Source organism: Rhipicephalus microplus, chromosome X, assembly GCF_043290135.1.
Source record: "Rhipicephalus microplus isolate Deutch F79 chromosome X, USDA_Rmic, whole genome shotgun sequence".
Taxonomy (NCBI): Eukaryota; Metazoa; Arthropoda; class Arachnida; order Ixodida; family Ixodidae; genus Rhipicephalus; species Rhipicephalus microplus.
The window spans coordinates 133623911-133645370 of NC_134710.1; the positions used below are offsets into that span (position 1 = coordinate 133623911).

At 47.6% G+C, this 21460-nt stretch overlaps 1 protein-coding gene across 5 annotated transcripts in view; it reads right to left on the minus strand.

Annotated features, from left to right (window-relative positions):
* Nucleotides 1-371: 371 nt before the first annotated feature.
* LOC119176517 (uncharacterized) overlaps nt 372-21460 on the minus strand; it is a 158018-nt gene continuing 136929 nt past the window's right edge. For 4 of the 5 annotated variants that reach the window (XM_075877756.1, XM_075877754.1, XM_075877757.1 and 1 more), the window contains 5 exons: nt 4512-4892; nt 3381-3618; nt 2610-3205; nt 1361-1729; nt 372-1213 (listed from right to left, as the gene is read on the minus strand). In XM_075877756.1, coding sequence (XP_075733871.1) covers nt 1057-1213; nt 1361-1729; nt 2610-3205; nt 3381-3618; nt 4512-4892 — 1741 coding nt within the window. In that variant the 3' untranslated portion in view covers nt 372-1056. The remainder of the gene's footprint in view (nt 1214-1360; nt 1730-2609; nt 3206-3380; nt 3619-4511; nt 4893-21460) is intronic. The other variant, XM_037427842.2, reaches the window with a different exon arrangement.

The following is a 21460-nucleotide window of genomic DNA, read 5'->3' on the forward strand; positions in this document are numbered from 1 at the left end:
GAGTGAAGTGCCAGCATTATGCAATTTTGAAAGATTCCCAACCTCACATCTTGCAAAATAAAAAAAAAACACCCTATTTGAGTATTGCGTTATTTGAAATATACTAAACTTTCTAGACAAGAAACATTTTATTTGCACGATAACTGTCCGACGCGAAAAATCTTGCAGGTACTTCGATTACATACCATGTGTAGCACACGTAATGAATAAGAGAAATAGGCAATTTTGGTCTTCGAAAGGGTTAATACATGCAAACGGCTAGAATATTTATTGAACATGCATCTTGAAAGGAAATGTGTGCCATGATCACTTGAAAGAGAGCTCTACAAACATCGAACTCGATGAAAGAGCTCCATCTGTAAGTGCATCAATATCAGTAGCAAGGGCAGTATTTATTTCATAAGAGGAGTAACGCGTAATAACAGTTCTTTCAAAAACTTATCGACCAACGACAGCACACACTGCATGGTGGAATATTATGTACAAAAGAAGTAATTACATTTATTATAACGCAATGAAACAAACACAAAAGAAAATATACGAAAAATAAACTTTTCATGTATTCGGCTGTGGACGGGTGTGTGCTTTCGTCTAAGAGCAGGAGCGAACAAAGTATGCACAAAAGTAATAAATTAACGCAGCATCCGGGTGACCGAGCCCGAGCAACACAAAAGTCAAAGGCGCCGACAGGTCAGCCTGGACAATCCTTGGCGGCGCTCAGCTAAAACCGGACCACAGACACTGCGGTGTTCAAAGCAAAAAAAAAAAATGGACGGTGACGGCGACTGCTGTACAAACGGTGCGTGCACGCCTGGTTCCGTTGCTGGTTCAGTCCGCAGATATCGAAAACCGCGCACGCGCACGTGATGGGTGATCATGGTCTCGCACATCGCAATCTAGGACTAGAGCACACCATCGCCAACCGGTGTGACCACGCGGTGTGTTTCGGCCACATGGCATGCGTCCATAGGCGCCGTAGTGCGGCAGTGCTCGAAACAAGTGGCGTGGCTGCGCAAGCGCACCCTTGACTGACGAGACACCGGGACGGGAATGGCGCTAGGTCAGCGTCGTGGTTGCCAAACGCGCCGAGTACAAGAACCTTGGCGTTTTCCGCAAGCTTCCCAGAAGCGGTGATATTGTCTTGGGCGGCTCATGTGTTTGCTGGTGGTTGGCAACATTAGGGCGAAGTTCAGGATGGATAAGACACGCCGGGCTGAAAGAAAAAAGAAACGCTTACCTGGGTGTTCAGGCATCTACATGATTCACAACTCGTGCCTAACAAATGACGCGCGGCACAATACAGTGCAAAAAAGAAGTCTTTAAAGAGAGACGGCTCCCGTCTTTAGAAGACGAGGCTCACAGGGACGTCATGTCGCACCCGACGTCGTCAAGCCTGCTGGCACGACTGAGCAGGCGAAGAGTGACGTACTGATTACGTGGCGGTGGAACTGGGGAACCCGGCTGTTGTTGCTGCTGGGCCACCACGACGGCAGCAGAGCGCTCTGTGGACTCCACACGCCGGGCCAGCGACGAGATGGAGTGGAGGCGGCCGCGGTCGCCGATGGCGGTCAGCTCCAGCGAATCGGTGCCCTCCACCTGTACGCTGGCTGGGGGCAGGTCCAGGCAAGGGGAGATGAGCTTGGTGTCGTTAGCCAGGATCTCGACGATTTCGCACGCCGTGGGCCGCAATGATGGGCTGCGCGCCCAGCAGCGCAGTAGAAGAGCCTCCCTGCGTGTGCGGGCCGCGCAACCGTGTGCGCATTAAGCATCTGCCTGGCGCACATAACATTTTCTGGACATTGTACAACCGATATACTATAAAGAAAAGCTGCACGTTTTGTTACAAATGTGCATGTAGCTGTTTGGCAATCATCATCAGCCTGACTAAGCCCACTGCAGGGCAAAGGCCTCTCCCATAATCCGCCAATCAACCCGGTCTTGTGCTTTCTGATGCCACGTTATACCTGCGAACTTTTCAATTTCATCGACCCACCTAACTTTCTGTCTCCCCTCCGTGCGTTTGCCTTCTCTGGGAATCCAGTCAGTTTTAATGACCAGCGGTTATCCTGTCTACGTGCTACGTGTCCGGCCCATGTCCATTTCTTTTCTTTTATTACAACTAGGACATCCTTAACCCCGGTTTGTTCCCTGATCCACTATGCTCTCTCCTTGTCTCTTAATGTTACACCTATCATTTTCCTTTCCATCGCTCGCTGCGTCGTCCTCAATTTAAGCTGAACCCTCTTTTAAGCCTCCAGGTTTCTGCTCCCAAGGTAATTACTGGCCAGATTGGATTGAATTGGATAAACTTTTATTTTTGGATTGGATAAACTTTTATTTTACTGGCCAGATGCAGTGGTTATATACCTTCCACTTGAGGGTTAGCGGCAGATCACCATTCATGATGAATTCTTGCCGAATGTGATACAGCCGAACAAATAATTAAGAATTATAGCGGAGTGGAGACCATCATATATATGAGACACGTTCCAGCCATATTGGCACAGGACGTTATAGTTGTGTAATCATAATGAGCGGCATTATGCCAGAACGCACCATTCTCAGAATGTTGAATTAATTATTGGAAAATATCGAGGCGCTCAGCTTACAGCTCAGGCTTGCAGCCGTTGGGAACGGGCAGGGTGTTGTATCCCTTGACATACTCGAGGACCTGGTTGTTAGAGAGTCCCTGGTACGGGAAACTGGCGAAGGTGATGATCTCGTACAGCAGCACACCATAGCTCCAGACGTCAGACATGGTAGTGAAGATACCATCGTTGAGGCTCTCGGGTGCCATCCACCGGACGGGAAGCATGCCACGCTTGTTGAAGCGGTAATAGTCCGAGTCATACATGGGACGGCACATGCCGAAGTCTCCAATCTTGACAGTGCGGCCAGCATTGACGAGGCAGTTCCGGCAGGCCAAGTCGCGGTGTACATACTTCAGGTCGGCAAGGTAGCTTAACCCGCGTGCTACGTCCAACGCCATGGCCGTCAGGCAGCGGTCGGACACTTCTTCGGACTTGTGGCGCTCACTCTCCTTAACCAAATGTCGGCGGGCAAGCAGATACGTCTTCAGGTCACCGTACAGCATGAACTCCATTACCGTGTACACAGGCTCACCCGTCGTGCACACGCCCAGCAGCCGCACAATGTTCTTGTGGTCGAAACGCTTCATCATCTCCGCCTCGCTCAGGAAGTCCAGCTGCGAGTAGCGCACGGCTTTGCAGTTCGCAAGAAGCGACTTCCACAGCGCGTAACCAATCACAGCAGTGCTTTTTTTGCGCAACATATCGACCAAGTAGCAATATACACGCCGAGAGAAGCGCATGCAATAGAAGCACGAAGAAAGTGGACGTGTTCAAAAGCGAATGTCATACCTTCTCTTCGATGATGGCACCGACCTTAAGCGTCTTGACAGCTACGGCTTGCCAGCACTGGTCTGTCACTAGCGCTTCTCCTCCGAACACAGTACCGAAGGCCCCTTCACCTAACTTGCGGTTGATTACAATGTGGTCCCGTGGCATTTCCCAACCATCCAGGGACGGTAGATGATTCGACGTCAGCAGTCCTAGCTCTCGCATGCGTGCCTCTGTCTGCTTTACCTTTTCTTCGTACCTGGAACAACCGAGTAGTGAACGTCGGGGCTAGGGAAGCGAGAGTTGCTTTCTTGATTATACGGTGCTTATCAGGACAATTATAACATAGCGATAAATTATGAGTCGCCACGAAAAGGCGAAGCGATACCAAAACTAAAGCATGCCTTCCAAGCTGCCGAATATATAGTTATGGACGGCACAGGAAAGCCACTGAGTGCAGTTCACAATAATGCAGTCTGTAATGACACACGCTTATTATGCGTCAAAAATAAGAAAAGCAAACATTACAAGTAGCATGAGAAGCCCACTCATGTCGGACATGAAACTATTCTGCTGAATCGTGATATTACAATATGCATTCGAGCAATGGCTATTGCGGTATGTGCCAAGGCAGGGTATGTGTTAAAGAAGGGGAAAAAGTTTACCATTTCTCTGAGCACCGATGCTACAGTGTAGACATGGATATATTTGCGTAAATTTATCAAGAAAGCACACACTGAAGTCAGAGGTTGCGTGAGCTTGAATAATTTTTTCGTAAGAGTAAGTGGACAGAACTACAACTTGCCGCACATAGCCATCGAACCCATATCTCCCGCATTACACATGCGATCCCTGATCAATGAACTTACCTCGTCACTTTCTTGGGTATTTATCGTATGTATGCATGCGTGTGGAAGAAAGGCTTTAGAAGTGTTTGCCAGCGCCCCCTCACGGGCATGGTGCTGGATGTAGAATCTTCACAAACGCCATCAGGGTGAATCAACAAGACTGAAAGCTACTGTAAATGTTCCCTTTAAGGGAGTTCTGCAAGGGAAGCTCGTGCAGTAGCTCTAACAAGCCGAAATTCCAACCGAGAAGGTCGTAGACGCACGAATAGGGCGCAATGCAAGTGCAGCAAAGAGGTTTGCATACCTCCTCTTGAAGACGACGCAACCACTGATCATGAGCAACGCGAACAGACCCAGTCCGATGACGTTGGCGACGACGATGGCCAAGTCACAGCTAGTGTTGAGCAGACGGCGCAGTCCTTCGAGCGGGCACAACACAGGGTCTTCACCACCGTCGCCTTCGTTTCGGCCGGCGGGCCAGTGGATGGCGCTTAGCGATTCCGAGGGCCCCAGAGCCAGCCGGTCTCCCTCGTCACCGACGCCAGGGCTGTAGGTGCCCACGTGGTGCTGGCTCCCGTTCACCCACTGCCGGATGATGACGTCTGTCAGACGACTCGACCGATAGAAGCGCACGTGGCCGCTCACGCCGTGGAAGTCCGTTGCGTTGATGAGCCGGATCAGTTCCCTGCGGCGACACCGCAGGGTAACATTAAAAACCAGGTATAATGGTATAACATTGCTCTCTTTTAAACGCGATGGCGTTAGAGAGCTCGTGTCGCAGAAATTCCACCGTCGGCGTCGGCACCGTTGTTTGTGAGCGAAAAATAGTCCATGAGCGGAAAATAGAGAAAAAAGCAAATAAAGCAAAGAATAAAATTTTAGGTTCCAGTGAGGATCGAACCCGGGCCATTCGCGTGGCAAGCAGGTGTTTTACCACAAAGCCACGATGGTACTTCTTTTTACTACATGGAAATATTGTAATCAAAGGTTATCAGAAATATGTGTACAATTAAATGTTTCAAAATTATGCTCGCAAGCCCACACGCGGAAGACAATTTCACAAAGTCCAACGAACCTCCAAGCCACTCCGGAACAGGGTCGAACGTCTCTACGACACTACATACATTGGCTGCTGCTTCTCGGAAAACAGCCTTCATCGAACGAGGTGGCTCAGCATGTCTGTCAGTCATGCGGCTCCTCCATAATGAATAAAGGCCCAATAACATAATTAAATCATATGGTGTATTATTGTTAATGGTCTTTTTGAACGGTAAGAACCTAACACCGTGAGCTGTAATAGGAAATTCTTTTTTTTTATTGTTCTCTTAAGAATGTACTAGAATGGACACGTATCACGGCAATGAATAAAACAATGCTTGATTGTTTCAGGCTAATTGCACAGTCTGCAATGTAGAGACCAGGGCACGTATATACCTTTTTCGTGAAGCCACGTATTTACTGGTAATGTTGAGGTGTGTAGCTTAAAAAAACGTTTTCGCTGCTGGCGGTATACACATTTTATGCACACGGTATAACACATCATTGCCAGGTCGAGATACATTAATACTGTCGGTAAGCAGGTTCAGTGAAAAGGGTGCTGATGAGTGCAGCAGTGAGTGTCGTCCTGTCTACACTGTAAAGATATTCTAAAGTGAATCTGGTTTTCAAAAAGTGCATAGCCTCAACAATTTCTTTCAAGAAACTCCACAATTGCGAGTTTTCAGCAACTCTTGTCGTGACAAAAAGAAAAGGCAGGTGGTAACAAGACGGTTCTGGATAACAGCCAGAAGAAACGGGTGACACACACTCTTAAGATAGAAAAATCGCATCACCAGTTGTCGTACAGAAAAATGCACAAGACCGAGCTCCCCTTTCTCAAGCGAAAAAAAAAAGGTTGTCTTTTCGCATGGCTTCCCATGAAGAATTCCAAATAAAGCAGGCAAACATCCTGTGTAATGCCTGGATACGTACGCGAGAGCAATGAAATACTTGCAGAATGTAGACAATTTTTGATGCAAGAAAGATGTTGCATACTTTGGCTCTCAAAAAAACGGAAAGATCTCGTCCTTGCCATGTTAATACCTTTCGACAGATAGTGGTTATGGCAGACGACCAATGAGGGCCACTATTACGGTGGTTATCAAGAGGCACACCAAGATAACGTGCTGGAGCTCCGTTCCAGTGTATATTTGCGAAAACCGAGGGAGTTAGTGCCCACGCGCCCAGCCAGAATCTCCTGGTTTTATCAAATTTATATTAGCTCCGGAAATTTCACAGAAACGCATAGTGGTGTTAACTGTTTCCTGAACACTCAGTTTATCCACGCAGAAGAAGGCGATGTCATCAGAGTAGGCTAGTACTTTAATTCCCTCGGCTTCATGTCTATATCCTCTAATACCAGAATTAAGTAGCACACTTGGAAAAGTCATTCCAAGTATACTGCAAAAAGTAAAGGGGAAGGCGGACAACCCTGACGCACTGATGAATTTACCTCTATTATACCTGAAAGCACGCAATTCACAATTATTCCTGTTATGCACTTTTTATAACATAGTGATATGCCATTGCACAACACATCCCCTAACTGGAGATGTCTGAGCAGTTGAAACAAAAAATCATGTCGTACCTCACCAAACGCCCTAGACAGGTCAATCTGAAAAAGAGCTACCTGATTCATGTTATCTTTAGTGCACTCAAGGACTGATCGCGCTACATGGATACTCGTCTGTTTAGAACGGCCTCTTATTCCACATGTTTGATGGGCGCCTACACTTTTAGTAATCACTGTTTGCAACCTGTTTGTGAGGATTTTTGCAAATATCTCATAATCGCCGTTACATGAATATATAGGTCTATATCCAGTTACTCTTTTAAATCTTCACTATCGATGCTTTTCGGTATCAAAGTAGCATGGGCCTCATAAAAGGAAGGAGGAAGTTCCCCAAGTTCATACGCTTATTTAAAAAGTGCCTCAAGGAAAGGAATGAGAAGTTCTTGAAACGTCATGTAAAATCCCGCGATTAGGCCATCTGGTCCTGGAGTTTTGTTTCTCAGCAAAGTTCTGATTGCAATCTTAATTTACTCCTTAGTTATCGGTCCATCAATGGTGAGGCGATCATCTTCCTGTGAATATGACATTAAAGCAATGAATCATTCAGCTTTTCCTTCATAGTCATCCGTTGGCTTAGTCGTGGTGATGAGGCTTTTGTAATGACCCTTAAAAGCTGCTACTATTTGCTGTGTCTGTGTATATGGAGCCATTTGACTTGTACCCCTGTCACACGGGCACTTAAAAGTCTTTTAAGTAAGCGGTCTTTTTCCGCAAAGGAGTTCCTGACAGCAGACACACGGCGCAGAGCGAACTCCTTTTCAGAAGCGGTCTTTTTCGTAAACGGCGTTCGTCGATCTCTTTTACGGCTCCGAATGAGTAGCCTCGAAAGCAGTGGGCGCCAGCAATTTTCGTGTGGTGGGAAAAAAAAGAGCGAATGCTTATTTTTCTGTCACCAAAACTCTTTGTAAAAACAAATTACATATCCTGCAGAAGGTGTAATGAACTTTTTTAATGGTTATTTCCTTTTCTACTCTCGTAAGCAGCTACAACGCGTCGGCAATATCACGAGGTGACGCTCGGTCTTGCGCTGCTTTATCCTCTCCTTGGCGGCTTTTGCAGCGTCTGCCTCGCTTTCCAGAGCGAGAAGGCAGGCCGTGAGGCTTGCGATCCTCGCTTTTTCTCCGGTACGGTCGCCCATAACGTGTCGAGAGCAGTCGAGAGCAGCGAAAAACAAATACGGTAAATAAAAGCACAGTGGTGCCAGACGGACTTGTGCACGTCGCTAGTTATGGGAATGCTTCCTTATCTAGTGCAAAAAACATTCACATTGGTGTTTCTTCATCTCTTATTCTTAAATTTATTTGAAGAAACGAGCAGTGCAACAAGTCTTTAATTTGTACACCGTGATGCATCGTTTAATTTTCATTGCTTTCTCTTTTAACTGCTAGCGCCACGCTTTCGCTAGCGTCTTCGAACGAAAACACTAAAAGGAGATCGTTGCTGCCCTGTGTCTGCGCCGCAAACACCTTTTTGTTAAAAGTCTTTCAACTTCGTAAAAGACCGCTTACTTAAAAGACATTTTGCGCGCCCGTGTGACACAGGTATTAATTTGTAATGTCTGCTTGGAGAGTGCGTATTGCTTTTCATCCCCAAGAGCTGTTTTTGTTGGTTCATCTCCAGTGAAACGAATAACACAAAAACGAATCATTGCTCTTCTGTATGCCTGTATGCCCCTGTTTCGTATTTCTGTATTTGTGCTCAAACTATATGTATTTCATCCCCGTACAGCCCCGGCTCATGACTTTCAAAATCATGAAGCCTATTGTCACAAACAAGCGCCCAAAAAGGAGCGCGCCGCCGAATTCTGGCGAGCAAGCGCCAGAGAGGCGCCTCAAGGTCAGCGATAAAGAAGAAACCAAGCATCCAAAGACTCCTCAGGCGCGCCGTCTCTCCCCCCCCCCCCCCTCTGAAGCGTAGTTTCGCCGACCAACCTCCTCACATCGGCGGCTGAGCAAGCCCCAGAAGGTTCTCGAAGGAAAGGGGCGTGGTGATGCAGAGTTGCGTCACGTGACGCGGTCGGCCCTCGAAACGTCTCGCTCTTTCCCTAGCCATGGCGGTGCATCGAGCTGAGGAAACGATGAGAACTTTTTGGAATCTAGCGCGAAAGGTATTTAAGCGAGCAGCAAAGAAGGGAAAACAGGAGAAGAAGAAAGTTTGCGGCCGTGTGCGTAGGCAGGAGATGAAAGTTTTGCGCAAGTGTGCGTAGGGTCTTCCGCCGTATTGTATCGGCGAAGGCTTTGTCCTTAGTGACAAAGCAGGTGATGAAGAGGGTTTCCGCCTGAAGGGTGAAGGCTGGTGCTACCAGCAGAAGAATAGTGTGAGACTACCGCCAGAGAGCGAAGACGCGTCCTGCAATCGCAATGAGTGGGAAGCAGACGTGTTACCAGCGAAGTTTGGTGCTTGAAGAGCCAATCGAAGACGCGAGGTTTCCTGCTAGAGAAACTTCGGGGGCGGCGGATCGACAACAGCACTGGACATTGAGTGAGCGATTCTTGGAAAAGTATCATTCACACTTTGTTCCAAGGACTTTGGACTGAAAAGCTTTCGAACTCTTTAGTCTTCAAGTGTCTTGGATGTTCGATGGATGTGATTGCATTGTAGCGCGTATTGTTGTTTGTGTACGCTGTTTGATTGGAGACATATCGTATTCAACTATTGTGGAGTGCGCATATTTGTGTATCGTTTGATCTGCCATATTTGTTTGTTTATGAACTCTCGGCTGTGATTTGTTCTTAGGGCCACAGCCGGCGTCTGCTGGCGTGCCAAAAAGGACCACTTCTAAGTTGTCCGCGCTTTCGTGGTGCAGTTCGGGGTGCCAATACTTCGGCCCTTGGAATTAGCCCGGCGATCGCCTCCCTAATTAACGGGACCTCTGACACCTATTAAGTAAATCGTTAAGATAGCGTTTTTCATCTTTCTTTCTTTGTGCTAGCTCACATGAGACGCTAATCGCTTCATTCTTAACTTTTTTTTGAACATATCCCATTGAGCAGAAATTGACAGCTGTCGATATTGGATTACCAGATGCAGCAGACTATTTTAACAAAAGTTTCTTCTTGCAAGAGCTGTACGTTTAGCTTCCATTATTCCGAATATGGTAAAATCTTGCGAAATTTTCTAGGACCCCATGAAACTGCCACTAAACATTGATAAGTGAAAAATATAGGTTTTACATCATAGCTCTGAAAGAGCGACCATAGGTTTATAGAGACATGGACACGATCGAGCCGAGCATGAGAAACGCCCTGAAAATGCGTAAACTTCAATGAGGCAGGCGCATTCTCTCGCACTTATATCAGATTATGGTCATTCATTATTTGTTGCAGTAAAGCGGCACTCGCATCGTAACGATTTGTCAAATATGAGTGACCACTAGGGTCACAAGCGCAGTTTAAGTTCCCTAACACAATCAAGTGTCTATCAGTGTTTAGCAATGGAGCTAAGGATAAGAAGAAAGCTTTCCTTTCATTCACATTTGAGGTAGCATTGATTGATTTGTGGGGTTTAACGTCCCAAAACCACCATATGATTATGAGAGACGCCGTAGTGGAGGGCTCCGGAAATTTCGACCACCTGGGGTTCTTTAACGTGTACTGTAAGAGATGGGAAGGAAGGTCGCTCGCTGATGGCATCCCACCGCTGCCACCAGTTGCAAGATGTTGAAAGGAAGGAAGTAGGTCGTTGGAGGATGCGAAAAACAAAAACATGGTTTATGGTACTATTTACACATATTTACAGAAAAGAAGGGTTAGTGGTTTCACAAACCACGAGGGTGGTGGTTGACCGTTACATCGTTCAGAGCGACGTCCAGCACTCTGCCGCGTCGTTTTATGCCCTGTCGGGCTCCTCCTCTCCGAGTCGACCACCAATCACGCACACACAGGTGAGGGGGGCGAGCATGCACGGTCCACATGAACACTGCACTGTGGTGGCGCCAGCAGGGCTCTTCCTCGTCGTGTGTGTGCCGTTAGTTGAGAGTTCCCACGATCCAAGCAGCATACTTCAAAGGGTCCGCCGATTTGTTCGCTTCATTAGCGGGGTGATTTGCGGTGGCCGCCTCGGCCTCTTCCACGAAGACGCCGTCCCTGTTGTCCTCTTTCGTCGTGGCGTCGCGGCGACAGGACGTCTCATCCTCCGGCCAGCAGGGAAAATGCCTGGCGGGCATAAGCAGTCGGCCGGTCGGCTACTCGACTGAGGATTAAAGAAGCGCCGCTCCGCCGTCAGCTCTGGCGCCTGTCATGCCAGCCTCCCCGTCGCCCGATGAGTCGCCGTTTCTGCTCAGAGAGACGACAAAAGGGTCCGCACTTGAAAGCCGGGAACTCGCCTTTGCTTGGTCTGGGTAATTACTCAAATCTTCGACAGCGTCTGGCAGACTGGGCGCCGAAGGGATTGAGAGACGAATCTCCAGGCCAAACCTAACAGTACCCAAATCTGAGCACACAGGCCTACAACATTTCCGCCTCCATCATTTGAGGTAGCATAAACACAAACCTCTAATTTTCTGAATTAAGAGAGATGTCACAGCAAACAAGACGGCCCTCTCCATCAATATGCAGCGACACCAAAGACTGACCCCGCCGCTTTCTAACTAATAAGAATCATCTAGCGGAAGCACCACGTGCGTGGCCACTGTACAGATCTGGAAAAGTTTCCAGTGCAGAGCTTACATCTCGAGCTGAAGAAATCTTTGTTTCTTGCACCGCTACAGCATCAACGTCTTGTTGCCTAAGCACGTGATTTAACTGCCGCTGACGCTTTCCATTTCTTAAGCCACGTATGTTTAGTGTCGTACACACAGGGGGAAGGTAAGCGGAGTAGCCGTTTCGCTACACACAGAGGGAAGGTAAGCGGAGTAGCCATTTTGTTTTTGATCCCCTTCTGCCACTGGCAAAATGGTGGATTTTCATCCGTTGCACTTTTTTGTGGCACCTTCTTGAGTACGTTGGCACAGGCGACCACCACTTCCAAAGGACACAACACGTTGTCCACATGAAGACACGTGTTCTGCTACATCATATGCAGCCACTCTTGCTTCGGCACTCTCCGGCGCAGGGCGTTTTCTTGGCTGGCAGCTATCCATAGCCTGTTCTACAACTTCATCAGGAGGTTTTCCCTGTGGTTTTTTTCGAGCCGCGTTCGCTGACAGCATCTTCCCGGGTAGCATCACATGCGCTTTTAACAGCGTCATTGTGACTGTTTGGCACCGGCTCGATGTCCAACTGTTCATTTTCAGTGTTTCCACTCACTGCTTCTCCGGACGCATCGATGACTTCTGTGGCATCCATTAGATGGTCGAGATGAGGCTCCTGTGTGCTAGACGGTTTGTGTAGGTCGACACGTAAGTATCCGACAGATGACCAAAGCGGTGGCACTGCAAGCACCGCGGTGTTTTGCACTGTCGACGAACGTGTCCCACTCGCTTGCAACGAAGACAGAGCGGAGGCCTACCAGGAATGAGCACTAGGCACTGGTGACCAAAGATGGTCATAATGTGTGGTATTGAGCTGACAATGACGCCATACTTGAGCTCTAAGGCCACATCTAGGTTTCTTGCCATCCATTGCTCAATACCAGCACATCTCCATGTTTTTTTTTCTCTCTCTATAGACTTCCCGGGCCTATAAGCTTGAAGCGCCCCTTCCACACATCTAGTTTCCAAGTGAGGTGGACGCCATAGTAGCTTTAGCCTAATATTGCCACAGAGACTGTTTACAATATCCGACATTATGAAGAATCAGCGTCCACAGTCTTGTGCGCACTCTTGCTTGGGGCCGCACGACTCATGCCTCTTGTTCACAGGCACGAGTCAGTGTGGGTTGGAGCTGTGAAGAAGAAGGTGCGTTGGCAGATGAACAGTTTTTGTTTTGGAACGCTCTAGCGGACTCTTCCATCTTTTCGCACATAATTTTCAGGGCACAAGTTCACCCATAATAAACTAGTTTCTGACTTTTCTTCTCTTGCACCCGTTACAATATTCTTGGTCTCCGGATCTATCACCATGCATTTACGCCCTTTCGCACGAAACTCACCACGGGCAACAAGTTTCTGCTTTGCACTTCTACTTACACAGGTAATCATCCATACGTGGCTCATTTGATGCTATACCTACAATGTCCGCAGTAGTCAGTACTTCAAGAAAAGCGTCACAAAATCTGAAGCTGGCTGGTTTATGGGGTTCAAAGTTCCAAAGCGACCCAGACTATGAGAGACGCTGTAGTGAAGGGCTCCGGACGGTTTCAACCACCTGTTTTTTTTTACATGCACTGACGTCGTGCATCGGTCATTCCAGCGACGCAGCCGGCGCCATGCAGCCCGCCTCCGAAGCTCGCACACGGTGATAACAATCTGCAACGCAGTTAGGTGTGGTTCGGGGTTCGGTCTCGCCGTAGTCACGGGAGCGCCTTCACGAACTGAGACGCTGACGCATCGCGGCAGACCCATGACCACGTATTCCTCTAGGAAATACACTGTCGGGAGTCGTATAATTCGTAATAGGGCCCTTTTTTTCCTCACAAACAAGCGCACACAGGCAAGCTCCGCCGACCGCGGTGACCATTCCCCCTGAACAGGCGCTCGCAACGAAAAAACAAAAGTATCGGCGTGCCGTTACCCTCTAGCACGGTGTAAGATACAAACAATTGTTTTTATCTTACACCATGCCCTCTACACACGCGACAGACTAACGCCCACGCAGATCGAAAGAATTCGAGACATCGTAGTTGGGCGGGCCGACCTTTTTCCGAACATCATTTATTATATTCGTGGAACCGGGAATGATCCAAGGGAAAGGTGATGGAGCGCAGGACGAGTGGTGAACTCGACCCAGAAGTTATGATGTTCGAGCGTTTCGAGTGAGCCATGTGGTGTGGTCAGTCGATCTTGAAGAATCGTGTGATGACACTGTCCATGCACTATTTTGAAGAGAGTTGGCAGGATGATGATCAGCGCTGGCGTTCGTTTAAGGGTTTCCTGGAACATAAATACTCCAGAAACATTTGGGGAATTGCGGGCCGCTGCCGCTGTGGTCTAGTGGCTACGGTACTCGGCTCCTGACCCGCACGTCGCGGGATCGAATCCCGGCAGCGGTAGCTGCATTTTTGATAAAGGCGAACCTCGTGTATGCCCGTGTGCTGAGACTTGGCCACACGTTAAAGAACCACAGGTGGTCGAAATTTCGGGAGCCCTCCACTACGGCGTCTATTATAATCATATGGTGGTTTCGGGACGTTAAATCTTACATACCAATAAATCAAATCAATTAGCATTGTGGACTACACATATGTAGTGAATATTAGAGGCCTCGAAGTGTTCTTTAATGTGCACCTAGATATGCTTACACAAGTGTTCTTGCATATTACCCCCCCCCCCCCGAAACGGGGTGACTTGGAGTTAGTCGCTCAGTGCCTGTGTCATTACCTAATGTTAATTAGAACTAACAGACAATGATGTCAAAGAAAGTATAGCGGATATCATTAGTAGTAATGCAAGTGTGAAGAAAAAAAGAGCGGACGAAAAGATAACTTGCCGCTTGTAGAAACTGAACCAGCGTTCAGTTTCTACAGCTTTAAAGTGTTCCTGTACAGTCTGTAATATAAGTGATTCTATTTGTAGCACGGCAAGTTTGTTCCCGTTCTTTTCAATACCCTGTAAGTGATGTTGTAATTTGTAAGTGATATCTGCCGAGTGTGCAAGTTTGTGTGATACAGAGCAGGTCCGAGGGGAACTATTGGCCCGAGACACCGCATCGGCGGCGCGCAACAAGCCACACTTTTTTTTTTTTATCCAGCGGCGGGCCAAATGATGTGACCGGTTAATTTGCCTTGATTCAAACATGTCTGGGTCTCTTTATCGAGAGGAAGTATGGGCTGCGGCTAAACTACAGGGCCTGACGTCTTTTGTTAGTCCAGACGCGCACGCTTGCGAAATCGCCTCATCACCGTCTCGTCCGCCATTTTGACCAACCGTTGCGCCGCCTATAGTCGCTGGAATGGTCGAATGGCATTTCGCCTTTATCGAAACGCCCCCACCGCGGCCGCGATCGAACCTCGTGACCATAGTCGAGCAGTGTAACAACTGGTTCAACGCAGTGACGCAGGAAGAACACAATGACTTGTATATATGTTTACCTATGCTACACCTACAAAAGGTAAATAAGAAGCGATAAAGATAACTACAAGAATACATATATTGTGAGAATCGAGCGCGCCCACCCCATTGGCGCCTTGCTCCCCAGCTTACGCGAGTGCTGACGCGTGCGGCTCGAGCGCCTGTGACATGGCCACCGTGGTTTCGCTGCAGGCTTCCTCCATGCTGCCAGACCATTTTGTCTGCTGCGAGCCATGCGTTGATTTTCCATGCATGGAAGCACGTGTCCGAACAACGAGCCTCCACCTCACGTCATGCTAGCACACGTCACAGCTATATAGTACGGCCCCTCGCCGGGTAGCTTGCGTTCGCCCGGCGCCCGCCGCCGCCGATAGGTTATAGCCACTGTAGATAGGTCATCCCGAGAAGGTGGAGTGGCGGCGCCTGGTGGGAGGTTTGCATGGCGTCAAGGCACGGATTCCTCGAATCTTGCTGTGGCGCACGTACACATAACACGCGCTCGCTTCGTACGCCATTGCGCTGCCAGCGTTCACGTTTTGCTTGTCGCACACTTGGAATAAATGCCGATAGCTGCACCGATGATGTTCCTGGTAAAACAAGGAAAAACGAAACTTTTTTTTTTTCAGTCGAATCGCCAACGGTGCCTGCACTCCAGCGTAGTGCACGCTTTGATGAGGTTTGTCATGGTGTCGCGCTGCTTACCTCGAAGATGGGTTCGATTCTCGGTTACGGCAGCCACGCTCTGACGGGAATGAACGGCAAGACATTGCATGCGCAGCAGGTTAAAAAACTCGAGATGGTCACAGTATTGCTCTGCAGCGTGCCTCACAATCATGTCGCGCTTCTGAAGCGTATACAACAGCGTACTTGCATTTCAGGTTGCATTGTTCACGGGCAATTCTTTTAAAAAGATGTGATTGTTTCGTTTCCACAATTGGTATTTGTATCGAATAACTTCTGGCAGTGTTTTTTTCTCCTGTGGGCGCGTGTTGAAGTTGGTGTCGAGTATAGCAAAATATCTCGAATGCGCTCGCCCGAGAATACTGTCGCAGCTGTTGCGTTAGATTTTTTTAATGTGTAGTTGCTCATATTTCATCACGCTACTTAGCTTCATGTTTTCGTCAATAATTTTGGTGCTCCGTTTCACTGCAAAGACAAGTTGAGGTTAATTTCAGAAACTGCTACCGATTCCAGATAGTGTCTACGTTCAACATCGTAGCATCTGTGCTGTCACGCTTCTAAGTACCAGTTTAGATAGCCACCTGGTAACTAAATTTTTCCTACAGTTTTTACTACAGAGCAGCATCAACTATATATGAACATGACGTACGAGATCAATCGTTGCTTCAGTGAGGTAAATGACTTTTTATTATCACGTAAGCCACGTATACGAAGCCGAGTTCACCATCGAAATAGTTTTTTTCGACTTTCTGGCGTTTGTTTCGCATACGATTGCTATCAGTAGTGCTTCTACATAAAGTGAACATTACCGTTTATGACGTGGCGGTAGATCGAGTCAGCTGTTCGCGTAAATTAGGGCATGCGACTACATAATCCTGATGGCTGTTAAGAAGAAATCTGTGCGTGAGATCAGAGCATACCGACGTCTCAGAATTATGGAAACGATGGTGTGGGTCGCAGCGTTACTTTACTTTTTTTTTCCTCACTAATATAAGTTATTGTGTATGACAGACAGGTTCATCCAGTCTCCTGCATCGAAAAGCAGAATTTCGTAAAACGACCTACATTATTAGCAGAGGCAGACATAACTTGCACGGCAAATCACAATGCCGTGAGCAAACTGAAAACTTTCTAATTTCATTTGTAATACTTGGACACAAATGTGTAATCGCGCAGTCTATGCGAAGTTGTAATGAAGTAAGAGCGATTTAGCACATATATATTTTCTTAGCATTGATTTTGTCGAGTACGTGCATGATGAAAACAACTAGTGTCTCGCTGTCCTTATGTGATTCGTAAAGAAAAAAAGAGAAAAAGTGAGCCCCGTAACTGTCTTCGTCAGAGTACGACACCTCAACAGTAGCTCACCAGAGATTGGGGTAAGGAGGGATTAAAAGGATGGCATTAAAGGTATAGAAATAGAGAGGGGGAGAAGAGAGCGTGGCGTAGGGACAGCGACACCCATAAGCAAAGAGAAAATGGGAAAGATGGACACGGTCGCAAGGAGCCCGATGACGGGGCACCACTCAGCGAGAGCTCTTGTCGGTGGCAGGAGATGGCGTAGGGCGAGCAGATCGGCCAGAGCTGCGCTGTCGTCGGAGATCGCGGGGGCACAAATTTCATTTTTTAAGCAGATCCACACTTCCAGCAGCTTAGTTAAACTTTTAACAGCAATAAATACATTTACTTTGTGCCTTTAAGAACTTACAACACGAAATTGACCAGGAATCACCACCGTATCGCTGAAGAGCGGGTTCACGGCGGGCTCGGAAAGAAGCGAGCGTCCGCGACGGAGCAGGTGCGTCCTTGCCGTGGCGTCACTTCGCCGCGATTGCAGCGACGCCAGTGTTAGTTCCGGCTACGCGCGCTCGGCTGCCGCCTTTTGTGCGATAGCCGTAGCGCTTGCCGGCCCGCAAGCCCATGATTCTCGCAATGTGTTGTATCTTGGATAAATAATCAAATAAACCCGTGTTTGTTGAAGGCCTGCCTTAGCGGCAGTGGGTATCGTGGCGTACGTCCCTTGGCAATATATATATATATATATATATATATATATATATATATATATATATATATATATATATATATAAGGGAAAGGAGTGTATAACTAAGGGCTCGTTTTTCCGTGTTTTAACACAATATTAATGAGATCTAACAGATCTCATTAATATTGTGTTAAAACACGGAAAAACGAGCCCTTAGTTATACACTTCTTTCCCTTATTTCATTGAACGAGGGCCTCGTTCTGGCAGACTTGGTGTGTTTAGGTTGTATAAGAAGGACAATTAATCAGCTGCCCGCTCATAATAAGTTCACGTGCTACGTGACGCCAAACATGCGCATAAGAGTGTTTTCACACTCGCGGTTTGGCTTATAGATGGCGCTGACTGTCACTCCTACTTCTAAATTCACATATAGACCCAAAAAAGTGGATGGAGGGAAGGCCACTGTGGTAGCTCAGTGGTTAGAGCATCGGACGCGTTATTCGAAGGTCGTAGGTTTGATTCCTGCTCACGGCTGGTTATTTTTTCATCCACTTTTCTTTCTTCTTATTTACATTCCATTGGTTCTAATAACTTCCCCTGTACATTCCTTGGCATTACTGCCTGTTAGATCTCATATTATATATATATATATATATATATATATATATATATAGTCGCGGTACAGCGCGAACCAAAGGCAGATAAACTTTGACACAGTGACTCTCGGCATCCGAACAGCAAGATCACCTTCTTTGTCTGTGATCAGCCAGAGCTCCACTACCTGATGTCCGCCAAATCCCCTTATCGTCGTTTTGGTCCACCAGTACACACGCGTCATCTGCCCCCCTCTTGGTGAGCATCGCCCCGATGCTAAACCAGTAGTGCAGTTTTTTTGTCTTTTTTTTAAGAAGTGTCTTGCGCTGTCACTACCTTTCATAAGGCTTCATGCGCACAACGTGAACTAGTTCAGGACGGTGCTGGCGAAGCCTCGTACTACACGAACTGTCGGGGACGACCTCGTAAGTAACATCACTCAGTCGTCGCAGTACTAGGTATGGCCCAATGTATCTCCTTAGGAGCTTTTTAGAGAGTCCTAGTTTCTGTATGGGCGTCCAAACCCATACTCTGTCGCCGGTCTGGTAAACAACTGTTCTGCGGCGAGAATTGTAGCGGCTCGAGTCGTACTCTTGTTGTTGCTGGATTCGCAAGCGTGCTAGTTGCCTTGCTTCTGCCGCTCGTTCTGTAAAAATCTCGGCGTCCGGTTCGATGTTGTCGCATTCGTGAGCTAGCATCGCATCTAACATGGTTCGTACTTCCCTTCCGTGAATTAGGCTGAACGGGGTCATTCGGGTTGTTTCTTGCTTGGCAGTGTTGTATGCAAACGTGATATATGGAAAGATTTCGTCCCAATTTTTGTGTTCGACGTCTACGTACATTGAAAGCACGTCTTCAATTGTTTTGTTCAGACGCTCTTTAAGCCCGTTCGTTTGCGGGTGGTAGGCGGTGGTCTTACGATGGGTTGTTCCACTCAGCATGAGGACTTGATCCAAAAGAGCTGCTGTAAATGCGATTCCTCTGTCTGTGATTACGACGCTTGGTGCACCATGCCGCAGGACAACGTTCTCAATGAAAAATTGTGCCACCTCCGCTGCTGTACCTCTCTGGATAGCCTTTATTTCAGCATAACGGGTAAGGTAATCAGTCGCGACAATAATCCAGCGGTTCTCAGCAGCAGAAGTAGGAAGTGGGCCCAAAATATCCATGCCAATCTGGTCGAATGGTGTTCTTGGGACCTGCACGGGCTGCAGGAGGCTAGCTGGTTTAGTCAGCGGTGACTTCCGTCGCTGGCAGCCGAGGCAAGTACGAACATGGTGTTTTACGGCTATGGTCAGTCTTGGCCAGAAGTAGCGCTGCCGTACTCTGACCAACGTTCTCGTGTAAGCTAAGTGACCTGAAGTTACCTCGTTGTGGCATGCTTCGAGTACTTCGGAGCGAAGGGCTGCTGGGATGACGAGTAAATACGCAGATCCTGTCGAAGAGAAGTTTCTTTTGTATAGTACTCCGTCCCGTAAGCAAAATGACAGCGCTCTTACGAAAACAGTTGGTTTCTGAGACCTTCCGTCCAGGTAATTAATTAGGGCAAGTAACTCAGGGTCGCCACGTTGTTGCTGCGCAATAGCGGTCGGGTCAAGCACACCGAGAAATGCTGTTTCCTCCTCATCGGATAGAGTTGCCGATTTAATGGGTGAATCGGTGAATGGGTGAATGTTCGGGTCCGCTCGACGAAAAAGACGAGTCATATGTTCAGCAAACATAGCCACGCTTTCATTAGGTTTTTGAACCCGTAACTCCAACAGCTGCTGCGTACGGTCGCGTCGATCGACATTGGCGAACGTGTCGACAAGCTGTTGTCGGAAGTCGCCCCAAGTTAACAGACTGGCTTCTCTGTTTTCATACGAAATTTTCGCTCCGCCGTCAAGGTAGAAATAGGCGCGTGTGAGCTTTTCTTGTTCAGGCCATAGATTAATCTTGGCAACACGCTCATAGTGCTCAAGCCAGTCGTCAACATCTTCATGGGCGCCGCCACTAAAGTGATCGGGAACCAGCGGTTGAAAGATGGTTACCTGTGAAGGCTGTGTTGGCGGGGGTCCTTGGGGCGCCGGTTGCGGATTGGCGTTGGCCATTTGGAGAGGTAATCGGCGCCCGCGAGGTTCCGTGGAAGGAGTAAACTCTGGAGCGAGGCCTATCAGCCGCCGACTGAACCGGTGCACGGGAGTTGCAATGGGTGACAATGCGTCCGAGCTAGATGAACGGCTCCCAGTGGGAGTATGGAGCATTAGGTAGGGTTGCGGCCCAGCACCTCCACCAGTGTCACGGTACAGCGCGAACCAAAGGCAGATAAACCGACACAGTGACTCTCGGCTGCCGAACAGCAAGATCACCTTCTTTATCTGCGATCAGCGAGAGCTCGACTACCTGATGTCCGCCAAATCCCCTTATCGTCGTTTTGGTCCACCAATACACATGCGTCTATATATATATATATATATATATATATATATATATATATATATATATATATATATATATATATATATATATATATGTATGGGAAAAAGTGTGTACTTAAGGGCTCCTTTTTTCGTGTTTTGACACAATATTAATGAGATCTAACAGTCAATAATGCCAAGGAATGTATAGAAGAAGTTTTTAGACCAATTGTAATGTAAATGTGAAGAAAGAAAAGTGGGTGAAAAGATAACCAGCCGTGAGCAAGAACCTAACCTGCGACCTTCGAATGACGCGTTAGATGCTCTACCACTGAGCTACCATGGCGGCTATCCCCCCAGCCACTTTATTGGGTTTATATGTGAATTTTAAACGTGCAAGTGTCAGTCAGCACCACCTGTAGTCATGGAGGTGAGTGTGACACACTCATTATGAGCCTGTCTGGCGTCACGTAGCACGTGAATTTATTACGAGCTGGCAGCTGACCAATATTCCTTCGTATACAACCTAACGGCACCAAGTCTACCTGTACGAGACCCTCGTTAATGATTCAGGGAAAGAAGTGTATACTTAAGGGCTCTTTTTTTGTGTTTTGACACAATATTAATGGGATCTAATAGATAATAATGCCAAGAAATGCATAGGGGAGGTTATTAGACCAATTGTAATGTAAATGTGAAGAAAGAAAAGTGGGCGAAAAGATGACTTGCCGTGAGCAGGAACCAAACGTGCGATCTCCGAATAACGCTTCGAATAATGGTTCCTGCTCACAGCAAGTTATCTTCCAGTGGGAAAAGTGAATCACTCGGAACGTGGGGGAAAGAAGGAGGATGCCAGTTCGCCAGTTACAGGCCGCTTTTT